Source organism: Myxine glutinosa, chromosome 11 (assembly GCF_964187855.1).
Source record: "Myxine glutinosa chromosome 11, kmMyxGlut1.1, whole genome shotgun sequence".
NCBI lineage: Eukaryota > Metazoa > Chordata > Myxini > Myxiniformes > Myxinidae > Myxine > Myxine glutinosa.
This window is the reverse complement of record NC_136271.1, coordinates 22278688-22301464: the sequence shown is the minus strand read 5'-3', so window position 1 is coordinate 22301464 and position 22777 is coordinate 22278688. Positions and strand designations below refer to the sequence as shown.

The 22777-nt window shown below is 44.7% G+C and overlaps 1 protein-coding gene across 1 annotated transcript in view; it reads right to left on the bottom strand.

Annotated features, from left to right (window-relative positions):
* The window catches only part of LOC137436096 (potassium/sodium hyperpolarization-activated cyclic nucleotide-gated channel 2-like), a 231967-nt gene extending 219968 nt beyond the window's left edge, over positions 1–11999 (bottom strand). Inside the window, exon 1 of the mRNA XM_068129812.2 lies at positions 11281–11999. Coding sequence (XP_067985913.1) covers positions 11281–11756 — 476 coding nt within the window. The 5' untranslated portion in view covers positions 11757–11999. The remainder of the gene's footprint in view (positions 1–11280) is intronic.
* Positions 12000–22777: the final 10778 nt, after the last annotated feature.

Genomic DNA, 22777 nt, shown 5'->3' with positions numbered 1-22777 from the left:
CCAAAAATATTGACACCCTTGCACTTTTTCAAATAATGCACCATTTCTTCCCAAAAAATGTCGAAATAAAATAATATTTTGGTGTCCACATATGCATTTCTTTGGTTTGCAGTGGAACAAAACAAAAAAAAGCTGAAAAAATTACTAAATCTTAGCTTATTCAACACAGAAATCCTAAAATGGCCCAGACAATATTATTGGCACCTTTGAGAAGTTGTTAGAAATAATTAGATTTCAAGCAGGTGATTCTCCTTTACTTTGGAAATGAACTCACCTGTGGTGAGTTACAAGTGCCTGCAATATAAAAATCACTCATTCAACCAGTTTGAATGTAGAAAAGGAGTCATTCTGTTGTTTTGTGTCACTGTGTGTACCGCAATGAGCATGGAGGAAAAAAAGAAAACCAGAGAATGTCTGAGGAGGACAGACACAAGATTGTAGCCAAGCATGGACAATCTCAAGGCTACAAGTCCATCTCCAGAGACCTTGATGTTCCTGTGTCCACCATATGCAATCGTATCAGGAAGTTTAAGGCCCATGGCAATGCACCCAACCTCCCTGGACGATGGACATGGCCGCAAGAAGAAACTTGATCGAAGATTGCAGCGAAGGATTGTTCGAATGGTGGAGAAAGCACCTCTATCAACTGCCAAACAGATTCAAGCTGACCTTCAGACACAAGGTATGACAGTTTCAACTCGCACCATCCATCGCCAACTCAATGAAAGGAGGTTCTATGGTATGAGACCCAGGAGGACCCCACTGCTGAGACAGAGACATAAGAAAGCCTGACTGGAGTTTGCCAAAACACACCTGAACAAACCAAAATCCTTCTGGGAGAATGTGCTGCAGACAGATGAGACCAAATTAGAGCTTTTTGTTAAAGCACATCATCTCTATGTTTACAGAAAACAAAAAAGAAAAGCACACCTTCCCTACAGTCAAACACGGAGGAGGTTCAGTGATGTTTTGGGGTTGCTGTGCTGACTCTGGCCTCTGGCACTTGCTGCCCTAACAACCCCAAACATACTTCAAAAAGCACCTGGATTGGTTCAAGACAAAACGCTGGACTGTTCTGAAGTGGTCAGCAATGAGTCCAGATCGAACACCTGTGGGGAGATCTGAAAACAGCAGTTGGGAGAAGGCACCCTTCAAATCTGGGAGAACTGGAGGAGTCTGCACAAGAAGAGTGGGCCAAACTGCCAGTGGAGAGGTGTAGGAAGCTAATTCATGGCTATCGGAAGCGCTTGACTGCAGTTATTTTGTCCAAATTCTGTTCCACCAAATATTAAGTCTCGGGTGTCAATAATTTTGTCAATGCCATTTCTTTTTATTTTCTGGTTTAAAAGGATATATTAAGTTCTGAATCAAAACCAAACGTTCTGTAATATTAACAGTGAAATAAAGAATTGTGGAGACCAAATACTTGTCAATTTCAACTTATTTTTTCGAGAAAATTGTGAGTTATTTGAAAAAAGTGCATGGGTGCCAATATTTTTGGCCACGACTGTATGATGAAAGAAATAAAGTATGGAAGAAAGGACGAGTTAAATATTTGGGTCTTTCAGCCTACTGTTGTTTACTTTTGTAACTAGAACAGCACTCGGTAGAGCGCATACCTCCGCCAGGCTGAACATTTTGTTTTTGTATACGTTTTGTATACCATTGATAGGCCGGATCTGGATTCGGACCTGAACCAACAACTAATGGGCTAGTTCTCGTCACCTAGTTTTGTCATAACTCATCCACAACTTTTGGGCTTTTTAGGAGTATATATATATGTATATATATATATATATATATATATATGTATGTATAATTTTTTCCCCATCTCTCAATGGTGAAGAATCATTTAAAAATTATCAGATCTAGAGCCGGAACCAAGATCTTCACCAAAATCTAATTTCGTCCTTGTTACATACCCAACCTCTCCACCAAATTTCGTCCGAATACATCCACAACTTTTTGAGATATCCTGTTCAAAGACAAACAGGTGAAAACATAACCTCAAACCACCTTCGGTGGCAGAGGTAATAAACATCATCAACTTATCGCTAGAATGTGTATTGTCCCATTGCTAATTCCTTCAAACTTTCGACTTTACAAGAAGCGCAATCACGGTAAATTAAACTATATTTCCATAAAATAAAGAAAAAGGTGACAACCTTTTAAAGAATGTTCAATGGGTCAAAAAATAAATTTAAATCTCCATCTAAACACGGATTGGCTCGTTTAGAATTCCTTTCTGCACCTTATATGGCACGTCGTGCTGCGATCCAATTTCAAATCCTATACACAATATTGCTTTGTCTATAGTAACTATTACTACGAATTTATTAACAGTCACAATTATTCCCATCATCTGGGGTCAGTCGAGGAACGTTTTTGGCCCAAGTCTTTCACGAACCGACTGGATAGGACTGACGTTCGACAGAATGTGGCTTTTTGTTATTTGAATTTTTGTTATTTGCTCAGGGTGCCGGAGATGCCTCGCCCACTCTTCACAAAAGGCACTGGGAGATCTTTTACGGCCACAAACTCACGCCAGCAGATGGAACATCCAGCCTAGCTCCCATCCGAGAGAGGGAGGCCACTTTTTTGACCTCCTAGTGAAGCACTGCAATCAAACAGTGTGTGTATGTATGTATGTATGTATGTATGTATGTATATATGTATGTATATATATATATATATACACAGATATATATATATATATATACACAGATATATATATATATATATATATATATATATATATATATATACAGATATATACAGATACTGTATATATATATATATATATATATATATATATATATATATATATATATATATATATATATATATATATATATATATATATATTGTTGCGAATATGGAATTTGGCCTCCATATCCGCTTGTAAATATTCCCCTATTTTCTCCAATACTCCCCAACTTTCCCCAATCCCCCATTCCCTAGTCCCATTGCATGTAAATAACAATCAGTAGAGCCGACCTTCCCCTTATTCCCCCATTAAATGTCGTGCCCAGGTCCACCGCACCACACGTAGACAACTTTCGGACATCTTCCTAGTTATTCTTAGTCTATGTCAGTTAAGGCCTCGTTTCCATTAATTATGACTCTTCGTTGCACCAGAATGTGATTATATGGCACCAGTAGTGAGTTTAGGACCTTTCCCATACCTCCTCCCATCTTCTTCCCCGTCTACAACAACAGAGGGGCACGGCGCTGCGCGGGGGGGGGAGTGTGCGTCCTCCCACCGGCTCGGTTCGCCGCCATCGACAATGCGCTCCAGACGATGCGCTCCAGACCATGCGCTCCACGGGGTTACCACGAAGGGGCTCCTTGTCAGCTCCTCGTCAAGGGCGGAGCCTGGTAAACCCCCCCCGCACGCACCCAATGAGAAGCAACGTGCCGATTCCACGAGGCGGAGCTAACGAGCCGAGGGCGTGTCACTCCCCGCCGGATATACGCGGCCACGCGCCGGATGTGACGTAAGATGCGCCCCCAGCTTGAGACGAAAAGACGCCACTTCGAGCGCTGTGCAACCTTCCGCATCTCTGGACCGGACCGGGTCGATCCTGCCCTGAGCCCAGGAGGACCTGGAGCCATCGACAACCGCTTTCCTGCCATCAACCCCCGTGTGAGTCAGCCTTGTCCCGTTTGCCTGTCGTCTGTTGGGGAATAATATAAGATTGTGTCTAAGTGCTTGTCTTTCTATGTTGTACCTCTCGTCCCTGTAATCTGACCTTCCGCACGAATATAATCTCCTCCGGAGGTCTTGAGAACCGTATCCCTGGTGTCTGTCATTATAACCCAGCCGGGTGTCTTCTTTTTCCTTATTGAGCCAGCGTGGCGCGGCTTCGTCAACGTTCGGGTACAATCGGGTAATTTGTGCGGACACGACGGCCATTCCGCTCGGCCCACCTTAACATCAAAGTCGTGTCTGTAACAATTGGTAGTCAGGAGGTGGGATTCGAACCTGGGACTAAATTTATTTAGCCCAAATTTTGGACACCAATTGTGTTAGTACGGTAACAATTGGTGTCGAGGAGTTGGATTCGGACCCGGGACTAAATTAGTTAGGCCCAAATTTTGGGAGGGAAAATCGATTCGGAGCGCGTACTGCGCTCGACGAAATCGATCCGGAGCGCGGTTACTGCGCTCGCCGAAATTATAACGAAAAAAAAAAAAATTTGGATTTGTTTTACGAAACTCGAATTTTGCAAGTCGCGCTATGGCGGATCAAGACGGCTGGGGTCCGGTAGGGGAGAGTGAAGCAGGGTCGGTCCAGGACCAAATTGAGGGACATGAGGAGAGCGAAGCAGTGAGGGCGGCAGGTTCGCAAAATAGCGCCGTCACGCACGAAGTAGCGGGCGCGCAAAATGGCGCGCTCGCTCACGTGGTTGAAGGGTCCCAAAATAGCGGCGCCGCGGAGGGCGAGCCTGCGGTGGCGGCTGGGGACGCTGGGCAAACCGGGTTTGACCTCAGATTATTCTTGACCCAACTGAATGCAAAAATGGATAGGATGGAGGGCCAAATGAGGGTTGATAGTGGGCGATTAGAGGGCCAAATGAGGGGTACCGGTGAGGGATTAGAAAAGAAATTTGAGGGGTTAGACAACGGGATAAAAGAAGTAAAGAATGGGTTAACGGGGGTAGAAAACAGAATGGCCGCTCAAGAGAATCAGATAGAGGGAGTGAAACATGGGTTAACGGGGGTAGAAAACAGAATGGCCGCTCAAGAGAATCAAATAGAGGGAGTGAAAAATGGGTTAGAGGGGTTAGAAAACAGTATGGAAGGCAAATTGAGGGACATGAGGGACCAAGCGGAAAGGGAAGTTAAACAAATGGAGCAGCAGATAGAGGGGGTCAGAATGGGGGTAGAAACCAAACTGGATGCTCACAGGGAGGAAATGGAGCAGATGAGGGTGGCATCTGGGCAGGAGATGCAAGTGATGGGAGAAGAGATCAGAAGAGGTGTGAGTGAGGAGGTCGGAGGAGTGCGCGAGGAGGTGAGGCACTGTAAGGAGCACATGGAGAAGGAGGTGAGAAAGGGGACTGTAAAGTTACAAGGGGGCATAGAGGTCCTGACGCAGGAGGTGGAACAGCTGACGGAGGGACAAAAAGGACTAACGGAGCAGGTTCAAAGGAACACTGCGGTATTAGGAGGGTTGAAAGCGACACAAAACGACATAAAAAACGACTTGATAGCGACAAAGAGGGAATGTCAGATGGTACGTGAGGGACTGACAACGAGGTTGGACGAGGTGATAGAGGTAATGGAGACGAAGGACCGGCAGGTGAGGACGCACCTGGAAACGGTCAAGGTAGCCTTAGAGGATGAGCTTGAGGAGACGTACCGGGGAATAAAAGAGGTGAAGCACAAATTAGAAGAAGTGGAAGAAGGGATGAGCGAAATTAAGAAGCGACGGAGAGGGGATAAGAAAGAGATAAAAGAGGAGATAAAAGAATTGGTCCAAAGTCTGTGTTTGGATCGTGATGATGTGCTCATTAACCGGATGAGGGATTCGCAGGTGATGGAGGAGAAGCGAAGAGGAAGAGGACCCGGTGTAAGTGGTGACCAATATGGTCGTGCGTATGATGCGCCAGGGGATTTAAGAAGCTTGGGGGTCGAGATAGACCCGGGTGTTCGTGAAAGGCCGTTGGTGAGGTGTGTGACAGGTCTGGTGTGCGAAAGAGGAGGTGTGCGAGAAAGTCCGACTCTGGGGTGTGTGAGGAAAAAGTGCGTGCCAAGGAGTGAGTGTGCTGGCGAGAGTGAGTCGGTCGTAGCGCGTGTGCGAGGGAGCACGTGGAAGCGCGGTGTGGTGAGTGTTACAGAGGGTGTGACCGGAGAGTGTGCGCAAGAGTGTGCGCGAGAAAGGTGTGTGACGGACAGATGCATGAGGAAAGAGTGCGCTGTCAAGAGTAAGGGTGAGTGCGCTGTCAAGAATGGAGGTGAGAGTAGTGAGAGTGACAAGGAGAGTGAGCTGGTTGTGACAGGTGAGCGAGGATGTACACCTGGGATGGAAGGATGCACACCTGGAATGGTAGAGCGTGAGTGGGAATGCACGCTGGAGTTGGTGGTGAGGCACATGGTTGGGTGTGCGAATGAGGGCACACCTGTGATTGTCACAGAGGAGGTGACCGAGGAGGGGGCGCGAAGCGGTGTATTGGTGAGGTGTGCGAGCAACGAATGTGTGCCACAGTGTTCGGTGGTCAGGTGTGTGACCAAGGCTGTGAGTGGAATGAGTGTACCGAGGTGTGTAAGGAAAGGTACGAGGAGAATGGGAACGGCTGGATGTGTGAGCAAGGAACGGGCTGCGGGGTGTAAGCGTCCAGGTGAAGCATCGACGTTAGACGGGGTAGAGTGTAGAACGACTTATGGCCGAATCGGGCCCTCGGTGCGTGCCGGGCCTCGCTTTGAACGGCCGCGTCCGTGCTCCACTAGGCGGAGCTGGCAGCCCGATAGAAAGGGTCGTCATGGCGACCACTTTTTAGTGAGGCATTCCGGCAGGCCGAGATCGAGCCATGGGATGGCTCCGTGCCGAGATGGTGCGTGGGATCTCGGCCCGGGTAAACCTCCGTCCCTGCACCGAGTGCCGGACGCATCCAGCCGCTGGCACAAAACAACCAGCATCCATTGCTTGGCTTTACGAAGCCGGGCTTTGGACAGGGATTGGCGCACCGAGAGGTATTAGTGAGTCGACTGGGTGATGAGGTTAGTGTTTTGGACCCAAAATTAGAGAAAAACAAAATTTGATGATTGGCAAAGGATTGGCAGTAGTGATTGGCAGATGATGAGTAGGATTGGCAAATTTTTGATTTGTTGAAATTTGACGTGCAAAATTGATAGTGAGAGACCCCCGATGTGGTGGGATGGCAAATCCACCATCCCTCACAGGTGGGGGGCAAAGGAGCAATAGTTTATGGGGTGTATGGCAGTGAAAACTAGCCCGGGTGGGTTAGGTTATATTGTAGGGATCTAGAAAGATGACATTAGGTGACGTTAAGTTTAGTTAGTGACTGATACCTGTAGTGGGGACACAGGTAGATTAGTGTGGATGATAATGACGTGGGAGCGCAATAGTTTAAAGGGACGACTGGGAAGCGCAAGTTTCAGAGGGGAGTAGTTAGCTGAGATGATGCCGTGTGTGTGAGAATTGAACAGGTGTGATTGCACAGGTGTGCAACTGGACAGGTGTGTGGAGCAGTGTGTGAGTAGTGGGTGTTGTGGATCAGCGCGAATGCGCTTGGGGAGAGAAGGGTGCAGGTGGCACCAGGTGTGAGAGCACAGGTGTGCAAGTACAGGTGTGTGGAGAGAGTTGGAGTGAGTGGTACGGAGTGGTGTGCATGGTGCGAAGGTGTGGATGGGGGAAGAGTGGACCCCCTTTCACGAGTACCCGGGGCGGGTAGTGTAAGTGTTAGGTAGAGGGTACAGGTAAATTGTGATTGGATATTGGCATCTGTGGTGCGGTTGCAGAATGGTGTTGTGAATGGGTGCATTAGTGTTGTGGAAATGGCTGGGCGTGTAGCCTGTTAGTGTGTGTAGTTGGTTGAGCACTCCACCACTGTGAGGATGTCGGCCAGGTGAGGCCGCAGGTGGGCTCTGGGAGCCGGTAGAGTTGTGGATGGGGCCCGAGGATCCGGAGGACGGACCCGGGTAGCCCAGTGCCAGAGAGGGCACCGAGTGGGGAGAGTGCCAGAGGGCCTTCCCCAGGTAGTTAGGTTAGGGTAAGGAGCAGGTAAGCTCGGAGGCAACTGCAGTGGTGGAGGTGTGCAGGTGGGTAGACCCACTGGGAGAGGTACACGCCGCAGCCCAGAAATTGTGCGAGGGCACCGGGAGATGAATCGGGGGAGTGAGACCCCAAATTGAAGAGCACCACAGTTTGGCCAATGGGAATTGGTTTTTAGAACCCATAGTGTAAGAGGGCCAATGGTTTGGCCGGAGGAAGACCCCGGGTAGTGTAAAGTTGTTAAAGTCATTTAGGAAATAGTTAGGATTGATGAACCTGTCGCACCATACGCAGCCACTTACCTGTGGTGATGATGATGACTCCACACCTGTGTTTTCTTGGTTTTGTTGCAGAAATGAGAATTGCTGTGGATTTGTGAGACGCATCACGACGTGGATGAGACATTGGGGTGATTCCATCTCTCCCTCCCTAGGAGGGACTGATGATGAATTGGTAATGGCAAATTTTGATGAGAGTTGAAAATGGCAAATTTGATTGGTTAGGAGGGAGAGAAGACGAATTTGGTTTATGGGAGGAACGGGGAAGACAGTAGGGATGTTTGTTGATTTGTAAAGTAGATGTTTATGGGTAGTGTTGTGTTTTGTGGATACAGTAAGGGGTAAGGGAGGGGCCATGTAGGTTACCTGGTGGGGGGGGGGGGCGTACGATAGGAACGTACCTGTCTCACCTGGTTCCCATGTGCCCCCAGTGTGCATCACCTTACATTGCGTGCACTTTTGCGCCCTTACCACCTTACTCACTTGTCTGCTTCTTTTGTCTCCCGCCTCCGAGGATCTGGCTTTGGGGTAGAGAGAGAGGAGAGAGAGGTGCTGGCTACGCAGTTGTGGGCCTGCACTTTCGCTGTTGGCTGCCTGGATCGATACACCATATGGACCGCAATGTTTGTGGCCACCCACAATGGACCGCAGTTCGTTTGCGGCCAAGCACCACCCGGGGATGGACCTATGGGTCAACGTGGCACCTATGCCATACAGGTGAACCACTTTTAGTTAACACCAAGTGCACCACAAGAAGAGCAAGAGACACCTGCAGGGTTAGGGGTTGTCGAATTTATTTTTATTCCAATGAACAATGGTGACTGCACCGATTGGTGGTGGGGTGGTGCTTTTGATGCTCGGGAAGGGTGCTCTGCACGTTATTAAAGGCCGTCGGCCACAGAGCACTCGTGGGTTGGTGTATCGATGTTGGCAAGCGCGCTCTCTCTATGCATAACATCTGCATGTGTTCCTCCAAAAACAGGTCCTGGATCGTAGTGTAAATAGCAGCGTAGTCGTGTAAATAATGCTCCCTACCGGCTGTATGTTTAGTTTGAGAATTCTTTCCGGATTCGGTTATCCTGTGGGTGTGTTTCTGTGAGGAGAAGGGTGCAACGTCGCAGGGGGACATATTTACTCATTCGTGAATATCTGTAAAACTGTCGCACTCAGGGTAGAGTTAATAGTAGAGGGAACTACATTGCGTGCCACACTAAAGTAGGTAAAAATTTATCGGGTCGGGACGCCCCGAGGGTAGAGAAGGGTGCAATGTTGCGAATATGGAATTTGGCCTCCATATCCGCTTGTAAATATTCCCCTATTTTCTCCAATACTCCCCAACTTTCCCCAATCCCCCATTCCCTAGTCCCATTGCATGTAAATAACAATCAGTAGAGCCGACCTTCCCCTTATTCCCCCATTAAATGTCGTGCCCAGGTCCACCGCACCACACGTAGACAACTTTCGGACATCTTCCTAGTTATTCTTAGTCTATGTCAGTTAAGGCCTCGTTTCCATTAATTATGACTCTTCGTTGCACCAGAATGTGATTATATGGCACCAGTAGTGAGTTTAGGACCTTTCCCATACCTCCTCCCATCTTCTTCCCCGTCTACAACAACAGAGGGGCACGGCGCTGCGCGGGGGGGGGAGTGTGCGTCCTCCCACCGGCTCGGTTCGCCGCCATCGACAATGCGCTCCAGACGATGCGCTCCAGACCATGCGCTCCACGGGGTTACCACGAAGGGGCTCCTTGTCAGCTCCTCGTCAAGGGCGGAGCCTGGTAAAACCCCCCGCACGCACCCAATGAGAAGCAACGTGCCGATTCCACGAGGCGGAGCTAACGAGCCGAGGGCGTGTCACTCCCCGCCGGATATACGCGGCCACGCGCCGGATGTGACGTAAGATGCGCCCCCAGCTTGAGACGAAAAGACGCCACTTCGAGCGCTGTGCAACCTTCCGCATCTCTGGACCGGACCGGGTCGATCCTGCCCTGAGCCCAGGAGGACCTGGAGCCATCGACAACCGCTTTCCTGCCATCAACCCCCGTGTGAGTCAGCCTTGTCCCGTTTGCCTGTCGTCTGTTGGGGAATAATATAAGATTGTGTCTAAGTGCTTGTCTTTCTATGTTGTACCTCTCGTCCCTGTAATCTGACCTTCCGCACGAATATAATCTCCTCCGGAGGTCTTGAGAACCGTATCCCTGGTGTCTGTCATTATAACCCAGCCGGGTGTCTTCTTTTTCCTTATTGAGCCAGCGTGGCGCGGCTTCGTCAACGTTCGGGTACAATCGGGTAATTTGTGCGGACACGACGGCCATTCCGCTCGGCCCACCTTAACATCAAAGTCGTGTCTGTAACAATATATATAGATATATATATATATATAGATATATACATATATATATATAGATATATACAGATATATATATATATATATATACAGATATATATATATATATATACATATATATACAGATATATATATATATATACACATATATATACAGATATATATATATATATACAGATATATATATATATATACAGATATATATATATATATACAGATATATATATATATATATACAGATATATATATATATATACAGATATATATATATATATATATACAGATATATATATATATATACAGATATATATATATATACACAGATATATATATATATACAGATATATATATATATATATATACAGATATATACTGTATATATATATATACAGATATATATATATATAATTTCTGATGTACATAAAGGGGATTAGGGCTGAGAATGAGAACTGGAAGAGAATGGTGCCTGATAGTTTGGGGAAAGAAAGGAATGAAAGAGGAGCATGGTACACGCAGGGGGGTAGGTGGGGTTGTAGGTTAAGATGTTCTGCTACATTTTGCGTACGTAATAAATAGACAGCCCCTAAATGGATGAATAAAAGTATGGTGCTCATATTTGTATGGCAGCAGTACAAATTACACAAAGAATCCACTGGGGCTGGAAGCCAGCCCATTGCGAGTCATCAAATGTGAAACTAAAAGCGAAGTGCAAGGAGCACGTGGTGTAATCGGTAATACTAATAGGAATTCAATGGAGTTTTAATGGGTGTTTGGGGTTTCCTAAGACTTTGGGTTAAGCGAGCAGTCAAATGGAGGTGGAGATGAACATGGACATCATGTTAAGTGGAGAGGCGAGGCCAAAGTTGGTGTTTCACGTGTAACAGGTGTACGCGCATCACGAGCGGTGTTCGGCACCTGAAGTCGCTGTACGGGTGGATGATCCATAGACCGGCTGAGCGGACCCTTTCCTGCTCCCGCTCCACGGCTTTCTGGCTGCCAAACATCCGCAGCGAGAACTTATTGAGTCCGGGCTGGAGGAGCGTGCCCAGCTGCTTCTGCACGTACATTTCTCCCAGATCGTCAGCCGTCGAGTCCCCCGCTTCCCCCCTCATGGTCCTGGATCCATGCTCGGTTCCCTCGCCGCTCTCCAGCGTAGCTGCGCTTCCCCGGCACGTCCCGTTGGAGCTGCCGCCGCCGCCACGCACCGGCATCGCCTTGCCGCTCTTGTTTCCCGCCGTTTCTGCCGCCGGTGGTTCCGCAGGGGACTTTCCGCTCTCACCTCCTTCTGCCTCCTCTTCCCCATCGTCTTCCCCGATTAGGCTGCCCCTGGAGCGCAGCTGCTGCGGCAGGCTGGGCAGGCGGCGCCGCATGGAGAGCGAAAGCCGGTCCATGGCGACGCCGGGAGGTCGGACAGTGACGGCGGCACGGACAGCCTCGGGACCAGCACCTTAGACCCAGGATCACTTTGTTTCACTGCGAGTTCCGCCTTTTGGTGGGTAAGGGTAGTGAGAGGCGTGGGAAGGAGGTACGAGGTGACGCGTCTGGGAAAGGACGCCACGACCTTGTTCGACGAGATCACCAGGAACTGAACAGGTGATGTATCCACCTCTCCCTATGTCTACCTCTCCTTCGAGGATACCCAATGAGGCTCTACATACACCACAGCAGCATATGTGTCTATCGCGTTAATTAAAAACCCCGAACGCCCCCTTCGAATGACAAAGCACGTCCATGAGTCGATTTTTCCTCACTGTTTCAATCAGCGAGCTGCGAGCTCCCTTCTAGTCTCCGCCCACCAACACCTCTTAACGCCCAACCCACACTCCTTGCCCCGCCCCCTGATTTTTTGCTCATCGATGCGCGCAAAAGGTATCGAGAGCGGACGACGGAAAGAACCCGCGTAATGAAGCTCCAGTCAGCTGTCTGAGGGGTTGGCGCTGAGGTAATGGGCGTGGTCGGAATGACAGATTCGAATCCCACGTCTTTACAGTATCAGTATACGATAGTTCTGCTTGTATTACTGCTTTGTCTGTCGTATATTATTGTCCAAATTCGAGGGACATAAAATGTCTCAACGTGGAGGAGCAAAACGAAGGAAGGAAATGATTTGGACAAAAAAGGAAATGTTCTGCAGATGCTATAAAGCTTAATTATTAATATATAATAATTAATATCTTGTTTTGAAATGAGCAAAGTCGAGCCGGGAGCCGAATATGTGGCGGTCGATCACCTCATGTCGAGGTAAGCACTGTGGTACGGTTCGATTTGCTCACGGAAAGAGGTGTAAAGGTGTAAGGAATGAATGTGCGCGGTGAGGGAGTACCTAGCACAACAGGTGCAGATTTGACCGTCTGGTTGATATTGTGACTGGGTTCGAGGAAAAAGGAAAGAGCAAACATTTTGGAACCCTTTGTTCTGCCCCAAGGAAGGCAAGGAGAAAACAAGTAAATGAAAAAAACATGTTTTAGGGCTACACACTTATTTTTAAAAGTTTGAAACCTTTTTTTTTTTTTCGTTTTTTAAAATAAAATTTTGATAGATGAAAATGTGCCAGAAAAGAGGACCATGGGCCACATTTCAGCTCTCGAGGACGTAGAGAACCGAGAGAACGAACGGCTCAAAGATTTGAAACGGGACAAACCGTTCAGATGAAGTTAAATAAAAGTGTGTAAAAATAAGCACAAAATGTTCCACTTATCAGCCCTCCCTTGCGTACAAAATAAACAATCCAATCAATATGAACATCTAAAAAACTCCAATAATCCAATCAATACAAACATCTACAAAACTCCAACAATACAATCAATACAAACATCTAAAAAAAAAAACAACAATCCAATCAATATGAACATCGACAAAACTCCAACAATCCAATCAATATAAACATCTAAAAAAACTCCAACAATCCAATCAATATGAACATCTAAAAAAAACTCCAACAATCCAATCAATATGAACATCTACAAAACTCCAACAATCCAATCAATATGAACATCTACAAAACTCCAACAATCCAATCAATATGAACATCAACAAAACTCCAACAATACAATCAATATAAACATCGAAAAAAAACTCCAACAATCCAATCAATATGAACATCTACAAAACTCCAACAATACAATCAATACAAACATCTAAAAAAAACTCCAACAATCCAATCAATATGAACATCTACAAAACTCCAACAATCCACTCAATATGAACATCTACAAAACTCCAACAATCCAATCAAAACAAACATCTAAAAAAAAACTCCAACAATACAATCAATACAAACATCTAAAAAAAAAACAACAGTCCAATCAATATGAACATCTACAAAACTCCAACAATCCAATCAATACAAACATCCAAAAAAAACTCCAACAATCCAATCAATACAAACATCTAAAGAAAACTCCAACAATCCAATCAATATGAACATCTAAAAAAAACTCCACAATCCAATCAATATGAACATCTTTTAAAAATTCCAAAAATCCAATCAATATGAACATCTACAAAACTCCAACAATCCAATCAATATGAACATCTACAAAACTCCAACAATCCAATCAATACAAACATCTAAAAAAAAAACTCCAACCATCCAATCAATATGAACATCGACAAAACTCCAACAATTCAATCAATACAAACATCTAAAAAAAAACTCCAACAATCCAATCTATATAAACATCATAAAAAACTCCAACAATCCAATCAATATGAACATCTACAAAACTCCAACAATCCAATCAATATGAACATCTACAAAACTCCAACAATCCAATCAATATGCACATCTACAAAACTCCAACAATCCAATCAATATGCACATCTACAAAACTCCAACAATCCAATCAATATGAACATCTACAAAACTCCAACAATCCAATCAATATGAACATCAACAAAACTCCAACAACCCAATCAATATGAACATCTACAAAACTCCAACAATCCAATCAATATGAACGTCTACAAAACTCCAACAATCCAATCAATATGAACATCTGCAAAACTCCAACAATCCAATCAATATGAACATCTACAAAACTTCAACAATCCAATCAATATGAACATCTGCAAAACTCCAACAATCCAATCAATATAAACATCGACAAAACTCCAATAATCCAATCAATATAAACATCTAAAAAAACTCCAATAATCCAATCAATATGAACATTAACAAAACTCCAACAATCCAATCAATATAAACATCAACAAAACTCCAACAATACAATCAATATAAACATCGAAAAAAAAACTCCAACAATCCAATCAATATGAACATCTACAAAACTCCAACAATCCAATTAATATAGACATCTGCAAACCTCCAATAATCCAATCAATATGAACATCTACAAAACTCCAATTATCCAATCAATATATACATTTTAAAAAACTCCAATAATCCAATCAAAATAAACATCGAAAAAAACCACAATCCAATCGTTATAAACTTCTACAAAACTCCAACAATCCAATCAATATAATCTAAAAAAACTCCAATAATCCAATCAATGTAAACATTAAAAAAAACTCCAATAATCCAATCAATATAAACATCGACAAAACTCCAACAATTCAATTAACATTGACAAAACTCCAATAATCCAATAAATATGAACATCTACAAAACTCCAACAATCCAATCAATGTGAACATCTACAAAACTCTTTGTTCCAATCAAAACAATCCAATCAATATAAACATCGAAAAAAACTCCAATAATCCAATCAATATAAACATCGACAAAACTCCAACAATCCAATCAATATGAACATCTACAAAACTCCAACAATCCAATCAATATGAACATCTACAAAACTCCAACAATCCAATCAATATGCACATCTACAAAACTCCAACAATCCAATCAATATGCACATCTACAAAACTCCAACAATCCAATCAATATGAACATCTACAAAACTCCAACAATCCAATCAATATGAACATCAACAAAACTCCAACAACCCAATCAATATGAACATCTACAAAACTCCAACAATCCAATCAATATGAACGTCTACAAAACTCCAACAATCCAATCAATATGAACATCTGCAAAACTCCAACAATCCAATCAATATGAACATCTACAAAACTTCAACAATCCAATCAATATGAACATCTGCAAAACTCCAACAATCCAATCAATATAAACATCGACAAAACTCCAATAATCCAATCAATATAAACATCTAAAAAAACTCCAATAATCCAATCAATATGAACATTAACAAAACTCCAACAATCCAATCAATATAAACATCAACAAAACTCCAACAATACAATCAATATAAACATCGAAAAAAAACTCCAACAATCCAATCAATATGAACATCTACAAAACTCCAACAATCCAATTAATATAGACATCTGCAAACCTCCAATAATCCAATCAATATGAACATCTACAAAACTCCAATTAATCCAATCAATATATACATTTTTAAAAACTCCAATAATCCAATCAATATAAACATCGAAAAAAACCACAATCCAATCGTTATAAACTTCTACAAAACTCCAACAATCCAATCAATATAATCTAAAAAAACTCCAATAATCCAATCAATGTAAACATAAAAAAAAACTCCAATAATCCAATCAATATAAACATCGACAAAACTCCAACAATTCAATTAATATTGTTACGTTTGTGGGGGTAGGAGATGAAATACCTTAGTGAAGTCAGGAATGTATAGTTTAGAATGGAAAGTATGTCGCGAAGAAGAAGAATCTCAGTATTAAGTAGATTGACTGTGCGGGTAAGAGCGTTTGCATGTCACCATAAGGAGGGTGGATTTGTGCTAGTTAAATAGGGCTTATGGTTAATAAACCCCAGTGTGTAACACCTCCTGTAATTTTCCCATTGTTCTTGTAAAATGCACTCGGCCAGCCATGCAATCGGCACATTGCCACAACCACACCGACAAGCCCGACAGAAACCCAGCACATTTGCCAATCGGCAAGTAAACCCCGACATCATCCGAACATTCCTGAACAGAGATTAGACTCCACCCCCCGACGACTCGTGATGGGGAGGCCACCCCTCAACCTTCGTCATTGGGCGTCAAGCAAGGCTGTGAGGCCCCACCCCGAAGACGACGATTGGTCGTGGCCATGGACTGATGTAATGGTATGTCAGGATTGGTCGTATGACGTCAGAGTTGTTAGACATCCGATTGACTTGAAAATTGAACAGCATTTGCACATTGTCACTAACTAGGGAAACCAATTATTTTTGAGGTCAAAAGGTCACAGGTCAACTCAAAGTCAACCTTCCAAAATCATCATTTTCATCTGAAAAATCGTCACTTTTCATCCTTTTGACCCGAACTTTGATCAAGATCGTCAATCTTAATCTTGATGAAATGGACAATTTGCTGGATCAATGGCAACTTTTTTGGGGAAAGGGGTGAATTTTGCAAGTATCGTGCTCTGCATGATGTCTTCCTGTTTATTTATTGAAAAACTTCACGTAGGTGAATTCTGATGGATATAATTTCTCCATTAAGTGAAATCATATGATTATCTTGGTCGGTTATTCTAAAATTTACTCTGTATATGGTTTTCCTGATGTGGGTAGATCGACAAGATTTTTAGATTCCATATTGAATTTATAACCAATTCGGGTGAAGTATGCACTGAATGCAAATATTGTATTTGTTATCAGTGGTTCAAAGTGTAAAAACAAGATTCGGCCACATGCAACTTTTCCTGTCCTGGGAGATGCCATGTGCCAGTTATGACCCGTTCTTAAGTGTAAAAACGAGTTTTGGCCAAAGCCGAGTTTGCCCGTCCTCGGAGAATTGTGCCAGTTATCACTCATTCAAAATGTAAAAAGGTGTTTCGGCCACATGCAAGTTTGCCCATCCTGGGAGGCACCATGTGCCAGTTATGACTCGTTCTAAAGTGTAAAAACGAGTTTTGGCCACATACAAGTTTGCCCATCCTGCAAGATGCCATGTGCCAGTTATCACTCATTCGAAGTGGAAATTCAGGAGAAGACAATTGGTAGAAGACAACGGCAATTCCACATATTCAGGATGTTACCACTGCACTCGATGGTGCTACAATATTGACCAAGGTCGACCTCATTCATACATACTGTCCTGTGGATGGCTCTATTAAAATGGAGCACACCACGGATGACCAATTAAGCTTTAATGAAGGCGTTGATCAAGCACAGACTCACGATATATGCGTGGGAGGAACGGAGATGAAGAAGAAGCGGGAGCTCTTACCTGTCAGTCCCCGAGCAGTCTTCACTCCTGCAAATTAATTCACACGCAAACGTCTTTATGTGTAAAAATAAACGGCTTTATTGCCGGACCCCGAGAACAATGAACGTGCCGGTAACTAAAATCCCCTAATGAGCGCTCCTACACCAGACGTTTAACAACAGACAAGGGAGGATATAAATGAAAGGAACCGTTGTGCTTGTGTTCGTTTGTGCTGGGCTTATCTCTGTCTGCAGTGTGTCCTCGTCAACATCGCCAAACTCGAGCATGCAGTCCGGACACGGCTCTGGTGTTGGTGGGAACTGCCTGGTCGTTGGTGCGAAGTAGGCCTCGATGCACCCTTGCTCGCGTGCTGCTAGGCCAGGGAAGGAGGATCGTCAACGCTCCAACGTCTCTCCACCGTCCGTCGTCGCCCAAAAAGCAAGGGTCCAAGGTCAGAGAGCAAAGGTGGCGAAAGGAGCAAGAGATCGAGGGAGAGGAATCACGCGGCAGCAGAGGCAGCAGAGGGGGAAGGTCTGGGCATGAAGGGATCCAAAAACGAGAAGAACAAAGGGAGAGAGAGAATATCTCGGTCCACGACCATTCGCTATCGCATCCAAAACGAGAAGAAGAAAATGCCGGCTCGCGAGCCGTTTTGTCGCTCATCGTCTGATGTCAACTCTATGTCGTCTTCTTCTTCTTCTTTTTTTTTTTCTTTCTTTTTTTTCTCTCTCTCTCTCTTCTCTCTCTTTCTCTCTCTCTCTCTCTCTCTCTCTCTCTCTCTCTCTCTCTCTCTTCTCTTTCTCTTTCTCTTTCTCTCTCTCTCTCTCTCTCTCTCTCTCTCTCTCTCTCTCTCTCTCTCTCTCAACCTCACAGGCTCAATTCTCCACCAATGGCCACGTCGCTTCTATCTCATACCATTCGTCGGTGGCCAATCAGTTCGTTGCTTCCTAGCACCTTCCTTCCACCAATCAGTGGCCAGCTTCTTGCCCCTGCCTTGTCTCTCTATTGGTGGTGTATTGTCCAATCGCTGCTCCTCTGGGCGTGGCTCTCGGCATGCCTGACCGATGAGTGTTGCTATGCAAGTTTGTGATGTATCTGGCTGCAGTGAACTGGCTTCCGGTGAGTTTTATTGTTATTGTGGCGGAGGGGAATTTAAGTTGTGTGTGTGTGGTGTAACTAATGGGCCTAACTAATGCCTATGGTGTGTTGCCATACGGGACAAAGGAATGATCACAGAGGGAGCGACGTACAAGGGAATTAACATAATCCCTGAACTAAATAACATGCCCCGCCACCTCGTGGTGGGGACAAATATCCAACTTATCCGACATCCGGACTACACAGGTCCCTGACTTAGTGTACATCGAAGTGGTTCTTGCTACCCGCGATCATCGGAGCACCTACCTATGCAGATCTACCTAAATCTATATATATATATCACTACCCCAAAATTCATAACACGCGGGTAGCCAATTCCACATATTCAGGATGTTACCACTACACTCGATGGTGCTACAATATTGACCAAGGTCGACCTCATTCATACATACCATCAGATTCCCATGTATCTAGATGAAGACAGCATTCACCACACCATACGGACAGTTCAAATTTATGTGGATGCTGTTCAGCCTACACAATGCCGCACAAAACTTTCAACATTTTATTGATCAGGTGCTCTGGGGAGTACACTTCTGCTACATGTATAAATATGCTATTCTAATCACCAATGCAACCGCAGAAAAACAGGAACACCTACATCTCTTCTTCACCTGTTTGCAGGACTTCGGCATCATCATTAACCCTATAAAGTGCATATTCAGCATTCCAGAGTTGAATTCCCCCAGAAACTGTGTTAACTGCTCAGGCATCCGTCCACTCGAGGAGAAGGTTCAGATTATTTGGGATTAACTATTACCATCATCTCAACAGAAACTGCTAGAGTTTTTGGGCCTCGCCAACTTTTACCATCAATCTATTCCAAACACAGCCACAACACTGCAGCCATTGAATGAGTTCCTCTCAACTGGTAAGCACCCTGAAGTGGTCTGATGGTCAGAGCCAAACTTGCCAGCCTTCCAAACCATTAAAGATGCACTGGCCAATGCCTCACTCCTGATTCATCCAAAGCCAGATGTGCCAGCATGCCTGGGGGTAGACACGTCTTAGGTCGCAGTGGTTGCGGCCCTTCACCAGTTCATCAATGTTGACTGGTGTCCACTGGCCTTATTATCTAAAACGCTGAAACCAACAAAGCGCAAATACAGTTTCTTCTATCAGGAATTACTCACTGTATACCTCGCCATGAAGCACTTATGCCACTTCTTAGAGGCCAGGCCACAAACCTTTAACTTTCACTATATCCACCCATTCGGACTCTCATTATATATCCTCACACACTTCACCAACTCAGTTATATCTCGCAATTCACCACCGACATCCGGCACATCAACCAAAGGAATCGCGTACTCGACGGCCGAAGCTCTCTCACACATCTGGGTATTGGCGTTGTCTTCTACCAACACAATGGCCAACAATTTTAATGCACTTGTAGTAGCACAACAGGAGGACACGGCGCTCCACCGTCTACAGTCTGCAACTGGTTTGCTTACATTTTGCGAGGTACCGCTTCCAGGGACAGACACTACCCTCGTGTGTGATACATCAACGGAACAGTCACTCCCTTTCCTTCCTGCAGCATTCTGTCATGCAATCTTTGACACTTTTCATTCACTTGGCATCCTGGTATTCGAGCAACACAACAACTCATTACCACGTGTTATGTCTGGCCACGCATCATTGCTGATGTGCAGCATTGGGCCAAGCAATGTCTTCAATGTCAACACTCCAAGATCCAACATCATACTGTCGCACCACTCAGTAGATTTTCAACACTAGATAGGCGTTTCAACATGGTCCATGTGGATCCTGTCGGTCCCCTACCACCTTCAAACGGGCACCGCTATTTACTGACTTGTGTTGACCGCTTCACCCTTTGGCCAGAGGCTACACCAATTTGCTGAAATCACCACATCTGCCATTGCCAGGGCCTTGTTCCACACCTGGATTGTACGTTTCGGTGTTCCATCAACCATCACTACAGATCGTGTTAGCCAGCTCGAATCAACTCTATTTCGTGAGCTGACTCCACTCCCAGGTGCCGACTGTGTGTGAACGACTGCTTAACATCCAGCAGTGAATGGTATGATGGAGCTTTTCCACCACCAACTCAATCAAGTCTTCCCTGAAAGTGCATGGCAACTCCACACACTGGACAGATGTTGTAACTATGGTTCTGCTTGGTACACGAGCTGCTCTAAATGACGACCTGGGATGCACCATTGCAGAGCTATTGTAGAGTGCACTGCTTCGTCTCCGAGGAGAATTCTTCTCAGCATCCGATGACAACTTGCCCGATGCTACCAACTATGCCAACCAACTTCATTCAGCCATGCAGAGCCTCCAGGCGACACCAACACATATACCATTGTCACACCAGGTTTATATTCTCCAGGAATCTTCCACATGCACCCACATATTTGTATGGTATGGCAATGTCTGGAAACCCTTGCAGAAACCTTATGACAAACCTTCCAAAGTTCTAGAATGCTCCGATAAGACCTTCATACTAGACATTAATGGTGGTCGTGATAGTCTCCAGAGATCGCTTGAAGCCAGCTTTCCTTGACACAACTTAAAAGTATTCAACTGTGAATGTGTGTGGAGCATCAGGACAGTCATAACCACTTGGGAACATTTCTGTATCTAAGAACCAATCCTTGATTGGTCATTACCCCATCACTTGGTGTGGAAATTTCTGCCCGAAGAAGCAATAGGAATTAAACCAACACCAGTGAGAGCAATGCAACAAGGCATTACCGACTCAACCACCAAGCCACTGATTTGAAATGTGTGGCAAAAATGTAATTATCATTCACCTCACAAGGTTAATTATTTTACATTTCCTGCCTGTTTAGGCTGATTTCCACAAGGAGAATAAAAATAGTGGTCATCCGAGTGGACTGAGTTTAGATCTCTGCTTTTGGCGGAGCCCCCCCACCCCCTGATCCTCTGGGAGGCCCCGTGATCCAAAATCGAAAAATGTAAGACCGCACGATCCTGCAGACCATTGAGTAGAAGGGCTCTATCTGGTTTCAGAGCAATCTGTTGGTAAATAAGGGATGAGTAGGGATCCGAATTTTGGGGGGTGACAGCCACCAACCCCACCCCTCTGGGAGCCCCCATGATCCAAAATCAAAAAACCGAAGACCAAGCAATTGTGTGGGATATGGTCTTGTATCCATGTGTCAAGGTTCAGAACAATCAACTTGTGTGATAAGGGAGGAGTAGCAGGACTAGCATAAAGTTAACGAATGGACAACTAGAGGAACAGACATCCGCACATCCCGACCAATTTTATAAGTTAATCTCTTCGAGAATCAAGATGTGTTGACCTAAAAAAAATAGGGGCAATACCCCTGGACGCTCAAGTGGTAGAATAAAGCAGTATACCACACCGACTAAAGGTATTTTAAACAAACTCACAGTATTTTAAACCATTTTCAATGGTTGCTAGGAGACAGAGCAGCATGTATAACCATACTATCGTAAGCATAGGACTTTAAACAAACAAAAAATATTACCTATTTTGGGGAGGACAAAAAATAAATATATTACCCCTACCCCTACCACCTGTGGACAGCCTTAGACCTCGATTTTGTTAATGCTGTGAATAAAGTTTGGTACATCACGGGTGATGAAGGTTGTGATCTAGTTTCATCGGAATTGCGTGTGAAGTTTCTGAGAAGAAAGCAAATACCTATTGAGGGGAAATTTAAAAATTAGATGGGTGATTAAAAAGTACGGGGTCTAAGGGGGTCTACCGGGGGTCAAAGCTTCCTTCCCATCCCTCCCTCCCCCCACCTAAAAAAATACGTATTTGCTTTCTTCTCCGAAACTACACACACAATTTTGATGAAACGTGACCACAACCTTCATCACCCGTGATGTACCAAAAAATTTTCACAGCATTAGAGAAATCTGGGACTTAGGGGATCTACGACGGGGTTGCCCCCCCCCCAAAAAATATATATATATATAAAGTCATGATTATTTTAGTACGATTCTACATGCTGCCCTGTCTCCTATCAACCAGTGAAATTGGTTTAAAATACCGTGATACTGTT